The sequence below is a fragment of the Phalaenopsis equestris genome, unplaced genomic scaffold, assembly GCF_001263595.1.
Source record: "Phalaenopsis equestris unplaced genomic scaffold, ASM126359v1 Scaffold001123, whole genome shotgun sequence".
Taxonomy (NCBI): Eukaryota; Viridiplantae; Streptophyta; class Magnoliopsida; order Asparagales; family Orchidaceae; genus Phalaenopsis; species Phalaenopsis equestris.
The window spans coordinates 29,532-46,985 of record NW_018165562.1 but is presented as its reverse complement, the minus strand read 5'-3'; the positions used below and the strand labels follow the sequence as shown (position 1 = coordinate 46,985).

At 34.5% G+C, this 17,454-nt stretch overlaps 1 protein-coding gene across 1 annotated transcript in view; it reads right to left on the bottom strand.

Moving 5' to 3' along the window:
* The window catches only part of LOC110033282 (protein HUA2-LIKE 3-like), a 44,795-nt gene that overhangs the window by 14,211 nt on the left and 13,130 nt on the right, over positions 1 to 17,454 (bottom strand). The window contains exons 3-6 of the mRNA XM_020737208.1: positions 4,301 to 6,487; positions 2,721 to 3,186; positions 603 to 711; positions 399 to 511 (exon numbers count right to left, since the gene is read on the bottom strand). Coding sequence (XP_020592867.1) covers positions 399 to 511; positions 603 to 711; positions 2,721 to 3,186; positions 4,301 to 6,487 — 2,875 coding nt within the window. The remainder of the gene's footprint in view (positions 1 to 398; positions 512 to 602; positions 712 to 2,720; positions 3,187 to 4,300; positions 6,488 to 17,454) is intronic.

Here is a 17,454-nt window from a genome sequence, read left to right as displayed (position 1 = left end):
TAAACATTCATATTTACACACATCGCTGAAATCTTCAATATCACATAAAAAAAGCACTATTGTCAGTTTTTAAAAAGTAAAATACACCTTTTCATGCATAGGTTTAAAGGACCAAACTGCTATGTATGTAAATATAAAAGTTTAGGAATGACATAGGTAGATACATAAGAATTGTGTACTTATAAGCTATTTTTCTCAAAAATAAGAAAGAAAAAAAGCACTATTGTCACTTCTTAAAAAGTAAAATACAACTTTTCATGCATAGGTTTAAAGGACCAAACTGCTATGTATGTAAATATAAAAGTTTAGGTATGACATAGGTAGATACATAAGAATTGTGTACTTATAAGCTATTTTTCTCAAAAATAAGAAAGAAAAAGACTAGAAGATATGCTTGCCTTGAGACACTGTCTGCGGTTCTCTGATGCAGCATTTCCCGGAGGCGCAGCAGCTGATAATAACCGTGGCAGTATAGCTTGCACGAGGGAGGGATAGACATCTCCAGGTCCACCTATAAAATTCAAGCAAGATACTAACATTTACAAATTTCAATAATACCCAAAAGCGTTAAAAGGGGTTACAATTTTTAAGAAGTAAAATACCCTTCTGAGATCTAGAACACTGAGTGATTGAATCGACAAGAAAGAAAAGATCTACCCTTCTGTGCAAGCTCGACTCTTTTTCCAAATGCTGAAGAAGAATATCAATCACCTAAATATTATAGAAAACATGCAGCAAAATAAGTAAAAATCCTGATCAATTAGAAAGCTGAAAAAGTTAAAGTAAATTCTTTGATTTAGAAAAATTAATTGTGCAACCAATCCAAAATGCTGCTATTCTTAATAGTATTATCAATTCAAAATAGCCACTTTTCCAAAGACAAAAACAACTAAAAGAAATTAGGAAGATTTACATACATACCACTCAATTCTTATGTATTCACATATCTAACACCTAAACTTTAATTTTTACATACAGGCCAACTTTCCCATGCATTAAAAGGTGTATTTAACTTTTCAAAAGTTAAAATGGTGGTGTTTTTTATGTGATACGAAAGATTTGGATGGTATAAATTTAAAAAGTAAATATCACGTGTTAGATATGTAACTAGATAAGAATTGGGTGGTATGCATGTAAAAGCCACAAAAATTATCAAAAAAGCTTTTACACAAAACAATCATAACAAAAAAGCCTTCTCAATAATAACATGAAAAGGGCTCAACAAGGAAAAGGTTTCTTCTTTTTTTTTAAAAAAAAATTATGGTTTAGATAAAAATGAAAATGAGTATCAGTGCATGCACATACAACATGCATTCACAAAATAGATATAGTGCAATTGCGGTTAGAAGGCCAGTAAAAGGAATCGATACTTCAAAAAAAAAGTTATGATGAATTTTAAATAAGAATTAACAAAAAATACAGCATAGGACAATTAAATATAAAAAATAAAAACAAGAGGGGGAGAAGATAAATCACAAAGGCCAAGACTACACCATATTACAAAATTAACACCAAATGCAGTCTAAATAAACAAATATGACGCAAGACTTTATACGATAATTTACAAGAACTAGCAAAGACACAGATGGGTATCATTGTAAAATCACTTTCCTTCAAGGATTTCAATCAATCTAAAACTTCAAAAGGTATAGTGTAATGTGATAAGTGTCATCATCAATATCAAAACGCTTGTTTGCACTCCCATGATGGTTATCTTTGCAAATTAATTTTGAATACATTAAAATTGAGCACTAAAGCAGCCCCTTTGTGCACAATATTTCAATATATTTCAGGCTATGCCCAACCATGGTGCTTATCAAGCCTCCCACAAACTAAAGGTATGGAGACTTCAAACATAAAATAGGTACACCACCCCCCTTAGTATGAAAAGAGATGGATGCATATAAAATTAAGAGGAAGACGCAAACAAGCTATTGAACATGCATGCAAGTTCGCACATCAATATCGGCAAAGACCCCCACCTCAAATAACTTAAAGGGGTATTTACACACATACTACCTAACTCTTATGGATTTACATATCTAACATCTAGACATTAATTTTTTACATTTATTCCACCCATTTCCTTCATAGCACATAAAAAAACCACTATTCTAACTTTTAAAAAATGGAATACACCTTACCATGCATAGGTAAGGTGGTATATATGTTAAAATTGAAGTTTAGGTGTTAGATATTTGTAGTAAATACATAGGAATTGAGTGGCATGCATGCAAATCTTCCTTAAAAAAATTCATGCTCGTAGTTTTTCAGTATAGAAAAACATATACAGATTAAATTAAAAAAATGCATTGCAACATGTTTCCAAGAATCATCACCATTTGCACGTAACCACTTAATAGAATGTATCACTATAGAAGTTGTATAGAGGAATTCCTTCATCTAAATTGCATGCTTTGAAAGATTTTTGTGGCATTTACATACATAGCACACAATTCTAATATATTTAAATATCTCACACCTAAACATTTATATTTACACACATAGCAGTCAAATCTTTATATCACATCAAAAATAGGACTTATCACTTTTTGAAAAGTGAAACACCATCTCATGCAAAGCTTTAAAACACCAAAGTGCTATAAGCATATGAAAGTTTTAGAGTGAGATATGTAAATACATAAGAATTGTGTGCTGAGTATGTAAATTTCCCTAGATTTTTTTAGATAAGAAGTTTGGAAGCCATGTATGTATCCAACCTCTCCAGCAATCCCATATTTTGCACAGTCGATTGCAATACGAGTTGCTCGACCAATGCTTTCTTTTGTTCTCGACAATGTGCATAATAAAGACTCGAAGCATCTTCGTGCTGAATCCACTTCAAAATGATTTGCATATTTGTTAAACCCTTTTCTAGAAGAACCATCCAGCGGAGTTCTACTGCCATTCTGCAGGCAGCAAGTCCCGTCATCTGAAGTAGGTCTGTGATAGAGCACGGGATTTGAAGGTGAACCTCGTCCAGAAGAATCGTCCTTGTTTATTAATGATGGGCTTAGGACAGCATCAGGAGCGATCTTACCATCTATAACACTATCACAAATGGAAGTAGATCGAGATAAAGATCGCTTAGCTTGTGCGGCGGCAATCAAATCCTTAATAGGAGCCAACTTAGATGAATTAGTCATATTCTTGGGAATTTGCTTAGCTTCTAGTGCAACAGGCTGCCTACAATTCAAACAAAACGAGTTTACAAATTATGACATACTAAAGATTTTGGGAAAATGAAATGGTAAAAAAACTCCGATTTATGGCACTAATGGCACGCCCGTTAAAACTGTGGGTAGAGGAAGTTCGCCAAATCATACAATTAGGACTTTGGCAAAGGATAGGCCTCACAAAGGGAAGTTTATCAATGCCAAATATCATTTCATTAAAATAAAAAAAGATAAAGAATTAAAGAAAGAAATATAATGCAATGCATTATGGAAGGAAAGTCCAAAATATAATTTCAACTCCCAATACATGGACATTCTCTTCGTTACAAACCTACACCAACTTGAACAAACACTTCCACATCAATTTTACACCTACAATAAAACACACAAGTACTCCCCTTTAAAATTTACAAGAAGTGCATCTATAATCCTATCTAATTCAATTTTTCTACTATTATGGTCAAATAATTTCACATCAAATTTATTTGGGAAAATTACGTGTAGCACCCAAATCTTCATTATTTATTCAACTAATGTGCAATTGTCTCCACTTATAATACCACCATCCAAAGCAGTCTCAGATAAATTTGATATACGATGCATTAATACATAGGATTTGACAGTTTATTTTAAGAATTTATATGTTAATTTTACAAATAAGGGGGATTTCAGTGTTGCAAACATAATTACAGAATATTTTTCAAAAAATCCACTTGAGACTTCTTATTCACTCAACTGTACTAATATGTCCAATAACTAAGCAAGTGGATGATTAGATGCAAGAATAATGGATCTTGGGACTATTCAGAAATTAATCCACTTAAGTTTATTTTAAAATGAAATTAATCAAAAATATGATGTCAGCAAATTAATTCATTTGGGTAGATTTCTTAAGGATACTACACGAATTACACACTCTTGTTGACTTACCAAAACAACCCGGTATGCAGATTTCTAAATGATTCAATCATTTTCTTTTAATTGTCCATTTTTTTCTTTCCATCATGGAGATTTGTAATAATAATTGAAATTGTTATGCACAATGTTTCCACTTTATAGCATTAAAATTATCAACTCATTTAGAAGATGTAGAAAAGTAATGAAAAAAGAAGATAAAACCTTACATGTCTCCAACTCGTGAAGTTTGCTCAAATTTTGGCCTCGAAAGTGTGGCCATGGAGGTGGCCATGGAGGTACAATTTACTGAAGTACTAAAATTAGTGGTTACCAAAGCTGCAGCACCATCCTCATCACCAGCCAAGGAGCAAACATTTGGCGCCGATGAAACTGAAGGGATTCCATTCATATCACTCGATGATGAGTCAACATTTATACTGCCTGAAACTGCAGCCGCACAATTGATTTCACCTGCTGTACAGACAGTAGTTGTGATTGAAATAGCTGTAGCAGCCCCATTGGATGGTGAAAAACTTGTCTTATGTGAAACCCATACACCTTCAGAAGAAGTGCACTCTTTATCCAGCTGAGATCTATCGTTCTCTTCTGCCGTAGATGAACAGGAATGATTAGGTCCATGTTCGCCACAGTCCTTCTCAACCAGCTCGAACGAAGAAGAATGAATAATACCGGCAGTCTTTGAAGCAAAACGACCATAATTTTTCTGAAGGGAATTCAACAGTTTTCCAGGATTAGAATCTTCGTGTTTTACTTCAAATGAACTTAAACTGCAGGCTACCAGATTTTGTGATGTTAAACTTGAAGATAGACGCGCAGCAGCAGCACCAGAAGCCTGCATGGGCGGTGGTTTTGTGGGGAACCTGCTACTGTCATCTCCACCATGGGCTTTCTCTGTTGAAGAATGCAATCCATTGCTAGATTTTAATTCGGTTGTACTTGAGGCTTGTGGGCAATCAATGGCAGCTTCAGCCTCATTGGCAGACATGGCCTCCAAAGCACGATTGAGGCGCTTTGACGGAGGCAGTGCAGCCTCAACATCCAACGTAAGATGATATTTAATCAGCTTGCACGACGGCGCAAGATCACTTCTAATATCATTATGCGCAGAGACATTTGTTGAAAACCTTGCATATTCTTTGGCAGCAGGTGAGGTTTTTTTAGGAGAATCATTTTGTAAAAAACAATTTTTTACAGGACTGGAGAATGTTGTGCTCCCATAATGTCCATTTGAAGTAACAAGTCTGCCCAATTTCACTTCAGATACCATAGATTCATTTAAATTTTCCTCAACAGAAGGTTTGCCCATTCTGACCCTCGCCCTTTTCACCAGAGGAAGGTGCTCGTCTCCATTGGCATTATTAAATTTGTCAGCCGTACCATTTTGAGAATTCAAGGAGTCAGAAAGGCTTCCACGCTCAAACTGCATATCAATTTCTTTATCCATTTCATCACATACTCTAGCACTGGTAACCTGTTTTCTGTCGGATTCTCTCCCATTCGTAATATCCAGAGTGTTCAAAGGAGTCTCAAATTCACTACTTAGCTTAGCATCTACTTCTAAAAATGTTTTTGAGACCGCATCATTATCAGAGCATTCAAATTTTTCCCTAAGTTCTCGTACATTTCCATCATCTAAATTTGTCCAATCAGTTTGACCTGCCAAAATATCTTCAAGGGTCACTCCGGTGCAGCTGGGTGAAGCCTCGGCACTGCATTTGGGAAGATTTTCCGCTCCTCTAACCGCCACTAATTCTTCTAGAAGTGGTTCTTCCGGCGCTGCAATGTAAGCCAAGCCGACGACATCAAGTTTAGCATCAGCATTCATAGTCGACGACTTCTGGGTTTCACATGGGTTGTTCCCTAACGAACATCTAGATCTCCTACGCGACGAAGCACTTTTGGTGATGGAGTTTGGCAAGAGTGCATCCCTCACTCTCTTTCTAGTTGTAGGCATACTAGACAACGGAATTTGTCGGAGCTGATCGAGAATAGATATTTTGTTAGCAGAATCATCAACTCCTGCACTTTTATCGTGATTTCCATGTTCGAGTAAGGCTTCAGCACTATCATCCACATTTACCGTATCACCACATTCTATTACAGATGCATCTTCTGACTGAAGGTTATGAAAAGGACTCGAATAAGGCTCTGCAGTTTTTCCAATACAATCTATTCTTGAATCTTCCAAATGCTCTTGGATCAATGCATTGCATTCATTGTCTCCTCCATTAGAAATAGCCGTAGAAAGATTTTGCTTCTTTAAAGATTCATAAACATCAATTATCTCCTCGACAGCACGAACAAAATCAGCGCCTTTGCCCTGACGTTTAACTAACAAGGATTTTTTCTTCTCTTCAGTGAAAGCCTCAATGTCAGCATGGTTGCAGAAGGCGCTGCAAAAACATCAAAATCCTATATAAGTATACCTAATCTTTGTATAAATACAACTGAACTCTTAATCAATGGTTGGGGATAATACCATAGAAGAGGAATAATTAATCAGTCTCCAATTCAGATGTTAGCAAAGAAATTATTAACAGAACATAAGAGAGAAAAATTTAAGCATACAGTAATTATGATTACAAATAAGAAGTTTTTAACATAAAACTTCCTACAAATAATAAGAATGATTAGCATAAAACTTCCTACAAGGCGATCAGAAAGATAGGCATCATTGAGAGGATGTGTTCATGTGGGCAAGAGGTCAGCCATGTTATTGATATACTCGAGCTCGGAAACTATAGCTCTTTTTCAAATAAGTTATGGGTATATCTAAACATACATATATATATATATACACATACATATATATATACATACATACATACATATATCTATATATACATACATACATACATATATCTATATACATACATACATACATATATCTATATACATACATACATACATATATCTATATACATACATACATACATATATCTATATACATACATACATACATATATCTATATACATACATACATACATATATCTATATACATACATACATACATATATCTATATACATACATACATACATATATCTATATACATACATACATACATATATTATATATATACATACATATATATATATGTATATATATACATACATATATATATATGTATATATATACATACATATATATATATATGTATATATATATATATTGATGCGCATCATTATGTTGGACTTGAAAATCAACAAGTTGGCCCTTCAAATCTTTAAAACACTGAAAGTTCTTTTTCTGGCTCTTCTGAACATAACCATTAGCAGTACATTGATCTAGAGAACAAGAAATTAAACCTTAATTGTTAACAAAAACTCATTTCTTTCAAAGAAAATTGTAAATATGAAAGAAACAAATCTAGCCAAAAATCTAATAACCTATTTGATGTTCCTGTTAGAAGTTATGAGGACTTGATTTATTTTCTAATATAACTTTATTTCCTTTCCTATTTAAGATTTATTTTCTTGGATTTGATTTATTTCCTTTCCTATTTTAGGCTTTCCTATTTTATGATGTTTCCTTTATCTCCAAATAATTAATATGTAGAGATTAATTGGAGATATAAGTTATTATATCTTTCATTTCCAGTTATTTATTTTTACTTTTATTCTTATTCTAAGATTCATGTAAGAATTATTTATACTCATTTTATATCAATGAAAATAATTCACATTATTTTGAATTTCAACATGGTATCAGAGCCAAATTCCCTTCCCTAGTCGTTGGTCCTCCCTCTAGAGCTGACAGACTCTCTTCTTGTCATATGCTTTCTCTTCTTGATCTTGGTTGTTGTCCTTCTGGATCACTTTCCTCTTTACCCTCTTGCTAGGGTTAGGGTGTAGTGTCGGCGATTTCCATCAACCGCGTCCATGGCGATGGCGTCAGCATCTTCGACTATGTTGAGCATATTAGCAGTGAAGGCGGGCTTCATAAAGCCGGAGTGGAAAATGGAGATGATCTCCAGTTGCGCTGCTCTCTAGACAAAGCTCTCCGACCACTACTCTTTTTTCGAAGGAAGCCTTGAGCTCAAGTCTGAGTCACTTTGCTCTAAGCACCGCTCCCTTCACTACCACACCCAACGCAAACTTGGCACCCTCCGCTGCCGATAGCAATCCATTGACAGCTTTGTTGATCTTGCCATCGCTCGTGTTGAAGAAATTTGTGCTGCTTCTTTATCCGACCTTTCCTCTGTTGACATCCCAACTCGTCCCCACGCCTTTTACTCCAAGATGAACTCCCACGCTTTTTTTGACCTCATCATCTCCAGTAGTTAGGAGTCAGAACTCCTATGTAAGAAGTTACCCCTTCGTTTAAGGAGGCCATAGAACCTGTAAAGTTTGTTATTGACGTGAATTCTAGGGTTGTTCCTGTCGATCGGCGGGATTCGAAGTTTCTGTCAGAAGATTTTGGTTGGGTCTGTTTGTTTTTGTTGGAGGGCTTGGTGTTTGTGTTAACAAATCCGGATTTGCGGATTGAGAGGTCATTAGTGTCTAGGATTGTGAAAGGGAGAGCCAAAGAGATGGCAGATGCATAGAAGGATGAGATGGAACAACATGGTGGGTGGAGAATGCAAAGGCTCAGAATGTTCATGCATTCCTGTGTTTGGGATTGGAGTGGAGGAGAGGGAGTTGCAAAAGAAATTGATGGTAAGCGTTTCGTGGAGAAAGCAAATGCCCAAGCTCTGTGTGTGGAGGATAAGATGAGTGACATAATAGAAGAGTTAATTCTAAAGGGACAATAGCTAGATGCAATAAATTTTTCTTAAAAATCTGGACTTAAACACAAGCCCCCTACTCCCTTGCTGAAATCCTACCTCAAAGATGCCAAGAAGGATGAGGGAAGCAACTCTGGCGAAGCTACAAAAAATACAAATAGAAAGGAAACATCGGCAATTTGAGTTGTCATGAAATGTATCGAGGACAGAAACTAGAAGTCTATTTTCCCCCGGATAACCTCCAAAAGAGACTCGAAAATTTCAAAAAGGCAAAGGCCAAAAAGCAAAAAAATACCATGTGGTCCTGCAAATAAAACACACGAGTCAACAATGGTGGCCCAATGCCCCCAGCGAAAGCGGGCCATCTCACAAACAATGCCTATGTTTCATTCTTTCCTGCAGCAGACCCTCCTCCAGAGTTTTTTCTGCGGCAGACCCTCCTCCAGAGTCTTTTCCTGCAGCAAGGTCTAACCCCGGAGCTTTTCCTTCTTTTTTTTTTACAGGCCATACTCTGCAGCATTTTCCTTTTGGTTTTCTTCTTCGCTGCAAACTTTGTTGTCACATTATCTGTAGAAGTCTTTTACCTACCTACAGACACTGCAAGAACTGCAGTCAAAGACAATCGCAGTCAACTAGGAACCAGTTTTTACTGCAGATTGTTCACTTTCCTGCAAACTCTCCTACAGCATTATCTGTATGAGTCTTCCGCCTAATTATAGACACTGCATGAACTGCAATCAATGACAACCGCATTACGGGATGAAGACTTCAAGTTCACCTTCACAAGATATTCCTTACAAATTGTTTGATATTTTCAAACCGCATTACGGGATGAAGACTTCAAGTTCACCTGCACAAGATATTCCTTACAAATTGTTTGATATTTTCAAATCAAAGTTGAATATAGTTTTTAACCATATTTCAACTTGAGGGAGAGTGTTAAAAGTTATATTAGTAAATAATTTATCCTGCAAGAAATTATAAGAATTAGATTTATTTTCTAACACAACTTTATTTTCATTTCCTATTTTAGATTTATTTTCTTAGATAGGGTTTATTTTCTTTCCTATTTTAGGCTTTCCTATTTTATGATGTTTCCCTTATCTCCAAAAAAATTAAAATGGATTAATTAATTGGAGATATTATATGCTATATCTTTCTTTTCCTGTTATTTATTTTTTCTTGTCTTTCTTATTCTAAGATTCATGTAAGGATTATTTTACCTCATTTCATATCAATAAAAATATTCTACATTATTTTGAATTTCAACATAACCTGCTAGAAATAAAGAATAGAAAATCACAACCAAGAAGCCACATATAGAATTGAAATCCATGCACTCATTAAAAATGAAAATGTATCAAACTTGAGTAACCAACCACAATCAAGCCAATAAAAAACTTGTAAGAAATAAATACAGAAAGAAAAAAAATCAACAAAAATAGAACCAAGTATCACACTTGCATAACGAGATAATCTCTCCCAAAATCTTAGGTTAGCTTCCAATTAAAAATTGAACACCCGGAAGTAAAAGTAATAGCACATTTAACAAATATTTTATGCAAAACAATATTTCAGTTTTATGCATGTCCCATATTCTTATCTATAGTAACATAAAAATAAAAAATCCTTTTAGAAATGCATGCTCACCAAGTAAAATAATTTATCAGAATCAGATAAGACACTAACCAAAAATCTTGATAACATAAATATTGATGGAATCAACTACAAATTTCCCAAATAAGGGAACCAAAGAATTTAGATCATCAACATAAGCCAACTGTTATAACAAAATAACATCATCGACATGAGATACAAGATTTCACTAAAAGTAAAATTCCTAATACATGAAATAGCTAAAAAAATGAAACTAATCAAGGAATTTATCTTACATATGAAATTTGTGTTTTTATAACTCCGGGCTTTTAAATTTTGTAATAAATTTTACCAATAACGAAAATTTTCAGCTCCAACAAATTACTTGATTATATTTCTCAAACAAAATTGGTATCAATTACCGTGCTCCTCATAGGGAATTTCATGAGATCCATGAGTCATTACATGCAATTCTATTCAACCAATGCACAAAATGCCTTTAAATTCACCATAAAAAGGGTTACAATTTCATCATTTATTATAGCTGCAATATTAAATTAGAGTTTTTGCATGAAAAATTATAGAGATGGCTTGTTTGATGTGAATCCAAGAGAAAGATGAAAAAGAAAAACAATTAAAGGCAATTTTGATCGTTCAAGATATAATATTAACTCACATACATAAGAAATTGGAACATGCCTAACTTCTCTAGCATTTAAAACTTTTAAGCACTTTGTGCCAATTCATTGTAAGACTCTATATCATCTTATTTTCTAATAGCTAATTTCTTAAGAGTTTCAATAAGAAACCAATTCATGCTTTAGATGAACAATTAATTCACAAAGTTTGAATTCCAAATATATTATATTTGAATCTGCTGTAGATTTATAATTATCATAGATATCATGTGAAAATTCTCAATTAAATCAAGCATACGGTGTGTCATTAATTATGCAAATTCACTAGTTCTAGATTTAAAAAGATGCTTAATTAGTGGGCAAGGTGTCATGTTTGTGCCCTCCCACACATTGTATCTGTATCTTTCTTTCTACTTAATATATTAGCCTTTTTGGGCTTTCAAAATATATATACATATATATATATATATATATATATGAGAGAGTCCAAATCAAATAGACTAATGAAAGTAAACTTATTATGCAGGAAAATTTAAGACTAAGTGTAAAGAGAGTAGAAATGATATGAATTATGTGTGAGGGACTTTATACTCTTATTCATACAAAAAAATTCTAGATTATTGTAGGTAATTTCTACCTATGTAAATTAGAAATTACAAAGTGGAGACATGAAAATAGTCTTGAATATAAAAATATTCAACCATGTTTTCATAAAACATGCATGAAATATAAGCGGATATTCTAAAACTTGCAACCATCTACTTCACCCCAAATTTTGAGGGAGATTTCCACCCAAAAGCCACATTCTCAAGTTGTAGAGTTGATATTTTCCAAGCCTAACTCGGAGGTGATACTCTACAGCACAGAGCTTGGCGGCACTTTGGTTAAAATGTATGTCAAATCAATTTAAACTGTTTACCTCGATCATGTTGGACTGGTTGTGTGATGTTTTATAGTTGATTTGTTATCACCGCATCACTTCATAGCACCATCCCACTTTATAATGTTGTTCCAGATAATTTTGATCCACAGCAGTTTGACAATTTTTTGGGCCTTTTAATGACATGTCAATCAATTTCAAGTGTTTAGCTCAATCATGTTGAACTAGTTATGACATTGCTGGTTAATTAGTTAACTCAGCATAAATTCATAGCACATCCCCATTTTATTATGTTGTTCAATATGTTTTTGATCCACAACGCTTCACAATTTTTTTGAGCCATGATTCAAAATTTAATCTCAACACTCGATCTGGCAAAGATTACTAATAATTGCTTCTCCAAGTCATTAGATTTTCACCCAAAAAGAAACACAAAACAATAATACATTCTAAAAGGAATCCCACCCAACCAACATTTGTGTATATGCTTCTAGAATAAGTTTTTTCTTTCCCTTGAGGGGTTGTTTGTTTGCTAATAATGTGATGTAGTGTAAAATGAATGAAATACATAAATAATATATTGTATGTGAAATACTTTAAAATTGTTTGGTTCTCCGTAAAATAAATAATAATTTTATTTTGTTTTGAAATAAAATGAAAATAATAAATTTTGAAGTAATGCATTCGCTGATGAGTGCGGGCTCAGCAGTGAACAATGGCCGAGGTGAACAACAACGGTGGCCAGCTATGGCGGAAAAGGGAGGCAGCAACGGCAAGTGAGCAGAGGCCGACAGCTGAGGGAGGCGACATCGGACTGCGATGTCCAGCGGCGTGTGGAAGTGGTGGTCGATTGTGGCGAACGGTAGCGGGGGAGGTGGTCATTGACAGCGGGGGAGGTGGTCGGCCGCAGCGGCCGACAGCGGGGGAGGACGCCGATAAAGGCAATGGTGGTCCGAAGTAGAGGAGGCAGTCGGCGGACTGCGGAGCGACTAATAGCATTTTATATTCAGCTATTTTTTTCTAAATTCAACCAGATCAGACAAATTTCGAATTCAAAGAAAATGAACTGACGGCTAAGGCTATGTTTGGCGCAACTGCAGCGCTGCCCCAGAAAACTGCAGCGGGAAAACTGACTGTCTGTTTGGTGCAGCTGTGTGAAAACAGTTGTGAGATAGCTGTTTTTGGAGAAATAACCATGTTGTCCTTGTTTGGTAAAATTGTTTAAAAATTATTATGTATTATGTGAGGCAATATAACAAACCTGGACATATACACCTTTCTACTCATATAACACCTCATTATTTAGCAGCATATCAATACAATTTTACACTCATTCTAATTTTCATTATTGTGCACTATGTGTAACAACCAAAAAGTTTTGAAGCATGAAGAGCAATGTTTGTAAATGCTCAAACCTTCAGCAATAACTCATTGTAATTGCTTAACAAATAAAACCCAAAAAAAAGTTAATCCCATATACAAGTATCCATACAGATGTAGTTCTTCCTGTCACCGGCAAAAACCACCACCAAATCAGAAAATTGCAGCAGCGCCCCACAGAAAATTGCCACCAAATCATACCTAGAACAGATCAATGGGGTAGGGCAAAAATTTATTACCCTTCTTTACGAGATCATGGGAACAAGAAGAGAAGGAGAAGAAGAAGAGGAAAATGATCAGGAACCGTCACCGGTCGGAGAAGACGAGGGGAGGGGAGAAGATCATGTGTTCTTCTCTTTCGCGGGATACGGGTTAGGGCTTCATAAAAGGGGCATGGGGGTAAAATCTGTGTCGACGACGCTAGGCCGCGGATAGGTATCGGATGTCCGCTTTTCCTAACAATTACGGGAAGTGGCGGGGAGGCCGCTGAACCAAACGGTAAAAAAAAAATACGCGACCCTATGCCCCGCCACGGGGAGACCGTCCAACCAAACGTGCCCTAAATCTCAAATACAATGTTTTTTTTACATTGAATTTCATTTTCTTTCAAACAAACAATTGAATTTCCAAAACCCCTACATTGAGAATGCAATGGACTCCTAATGTTGCCGACCAAACAAACCCTAAATAAAATTCCCTTTCTTGAAGGAACTTTAAGGGAGTAAGGAGTTTCATGCATCATTTATAGATGTGCCTATTTAGGATCATACATGAAGTGACTTAGAAATTTAAACCATAAACAATGCTCGGTCAAACAACTTAACCAATCTTTAATACAACTCTTCGTCAACTTCTACAGTTTTTGCCTGCCTCTACAATGTTATGGCAATAATCAATTGAAACTTTTGAGCATTTGCATCCCATCATACATATTTCATTGAGTAGATCGAGATTGTACATTTATTGGTAATTAAATATCTCAACCTATAAGAAGGCCACTTTAATTTCAACAAAACATATGAGACTTTTAAAATCTTTTTATTTTGAATTATTTACAAATTTATTTTTTTTTTCCATTTCCCTTATTTATTTGAGATCATCTATAATGATTATATCATCCACATATACTATAAGAATCGTGACCTCACCCTTTTTGAATTTATTTATGATAAAAGTGTGATCCATGAAACATTAATTGAAATTTATCCAATAAATGGAGTTGCTAAATCCCCAAATGAAGCAATTAGTGTGTTAAAGCCCGTATAAAGCTTTATTGAACCAGCATACATGATTAGTGCTAAAATCGTAATTAAAAACAAATTAAATAAGCTTCTTCTTTAGGTTGCAATGTAGGAATGCATCTTTTAAAGCTAAAGTATTATAAAAGCCAATAAATGTTTGCTGCCAATGATAAAAGTATCTTATCGGTTCTTAGCTTGCCACTGGTACAGATGTTTCTCCATAATAAACTAAATCTGTTAGCATTTTGCAAAAAAAGCATAGATTTGTACCTCTCAAGTGTCCTGTTTGCATTGTATTTGATAGTTTACACCCCAATTACATCCAATTATTTGTTTTCGTTTGACAATTCTACTATTTTTCCTTTTTAGCTCCCATTACTTCAATTGTTATTCTTATCGCTCTTTATTCTGAAGCGCTTCTTAAATAATTCTTGAAATCTCGATATTGTTTATTTCAATGAAAATAAATTATGAGACACTGGTATATTGGAAAATGAAATAAAATCAGCAATTGAATTTTGTGTGCATGTTCATATTCATGTTCCCTTTCTTAAAGCAATAGGAAAAATGATAACAAGAAGGGTTTAAGACGTCATACTTTCACTACATGGGGATTGATATCGCAAAATTTTATATAGCTGAGCATACTTTGGTTCAATGTTGGACTCTTTCATTAATGAGTATACCTATAGTTTAGGTCCATTAGGTAGACTCTTTCATTAATGAGAACACTTCTACAATAAAAATGTCTCACAATTACTTGAGAATTTATGGGTCTGTTCGTTAAATGGGAAATCAAGTTAAGAAAATAAAAGAATCAAATTTATCTTCATTCCAAGACTATACCTAAAGGAAACCTTACTCATAAAATCCTTGATTTTCAACAAAACTAATTTCATGGGAGACAAATAATTTTTTGGAATTGAGATAATAATGCTGACACCTTTCTTGAGATGAGCACGCCATCAAGATGTATTTTAGGGTTTCTGGATCAAGCTTAGTGTTTTGATGGTGTTGGGCATAGGCAACACTCAAAGGGGGGCTCTTAGTAAAGATTAGGTATTTAATATTAGAATAAATTGGTGAGAGTTTCAATATGTGTTTTGTTTAACATTCTACTGAGAAGGTGATTTATCACCCAATAAAATTTCAAAACATTCCACTCAAAAAAGTAGAGCCCTATCGGTATTAAAGAGACTTTTTCCTTTATAGGGGCTTTCAAGATTTTGATTTTCTTAAGGTAGAATAATGTTGAGTTGTCAAAACAACAGGATTCATAAGTGATACATTTCTCATGGAAAAAGGAAGAAAAGATTTTCTTAAAACATTCTCATGCAGCAACTGACCGACAGCCACCACCGAGTTGCAAGCGGCGAGGGGCCTGACAGTTGCGGTAGTAGGATGCTGACAGCGGGTGGCTGGCGGCGTCAGCGGACAGCTTCAGCTGGCGGCTGGCTGCAGACGGCGACGGCCACTCGTCTAAAGCCTTTTACACAAGGTTTTGAAAATCAGATTGGTCATCAAATTAGAAGAATGAAAGGATCAAGGTTCCTTGGTTTGGCCCGGATGTCGTAATAATTAATTAAATATAATTTAAATAATATAATAATGTAAATATAAAAAATTAAAAAAGCTTTTTTTAGTAGCTCTATTTACAAAAAAAAATCACTCTTCTATAAGGCAGCTCATTCTTTTCCCCTAAAAAAATTAATAATAACCCTATCCCACTCTCTTTTTATGTTTGAATGTCTGTTGCATATTTAAGCTTGATTTAGAATATGGGACATTTTGGAATCCAGCACAATGTTTTGCCACTTTTTAACAGTAGGGAAATGCGTGGAAACTATAACCAAGATGGAAAAAAATAAAATAATATTTGTGGGTTCTTTGATTTGCGGGTTGAACTGGCAGTCCAGCCGGTTCGCAGCGGTTCAAGAACAAAAACAGTCTTTTGTATATTCAGAACTAAACCAGCTACCGATTCACGATTGAACCAATCGGTCCAGTTTGATTTTCTAAACTATGCTTTTACATGAATGGTATAATTCAAATTGGCCAAATTCTAAATTCAACCAAAATAAACTGCAATGTAAGCTTCAAATTCATTCAAATTTTACATTGTCTTTGTAATTTTTCATACCAAACACATAATTTTCTCAAATCCTTACAAAAGAATTGCAGTATACCACTAATTCGCTTGACCAAACAGTTTCGTAGCTATTTTAAAGAACAAATGTATGTATGAAATAGAATACTTACCCTAATTAACCCATGGCGCACATATCCATTAGTGTATCAAATATTGCAAAAAGGTGTTAATTTTTTAATCTATGGCTATTCTTCACTTCATAGAAGCATTGTTGGGTTGATGGTATCTAGATAGGTTCTGATATGAAGGTTTGTTTTGTTGTATAAAAAATTCACTTGAAGTTTCAAACACGTCCTTTGTTTGTCCTATCGTTTCCAGTAATTATAAAACATAACTAAACTATCGGACCATTGTTTATGTTGTATGCCTCAATCTTGCTTATGTTTGGCATAGAATCAACAACTAGGGCAACACTCTCAATCCTACTTAAAGAAATATTTCTAACATAGCATCATTTCTCCCTTATTCTCTTCTAAGGGTAGAGAAAGCCTCATTTAGGCAAGGATGAGAATCTTTTATAAATATTTTGTGCTTTCTCATATTCAACATTTATATCCCAGCTAAGAATTCATAAATTTTTCTACTACAAAAATTTGTAGCAACTTAACTTTTTCACATCTCATTTTGATACAGTAGTTACTTTGCCCGACACGAATACGAGATACATCTATTATTGAAAATATAAAACACAGACATGCATCAGGCATGCTAAAATAGTAAAAACTATATATATATATATATATATATATAT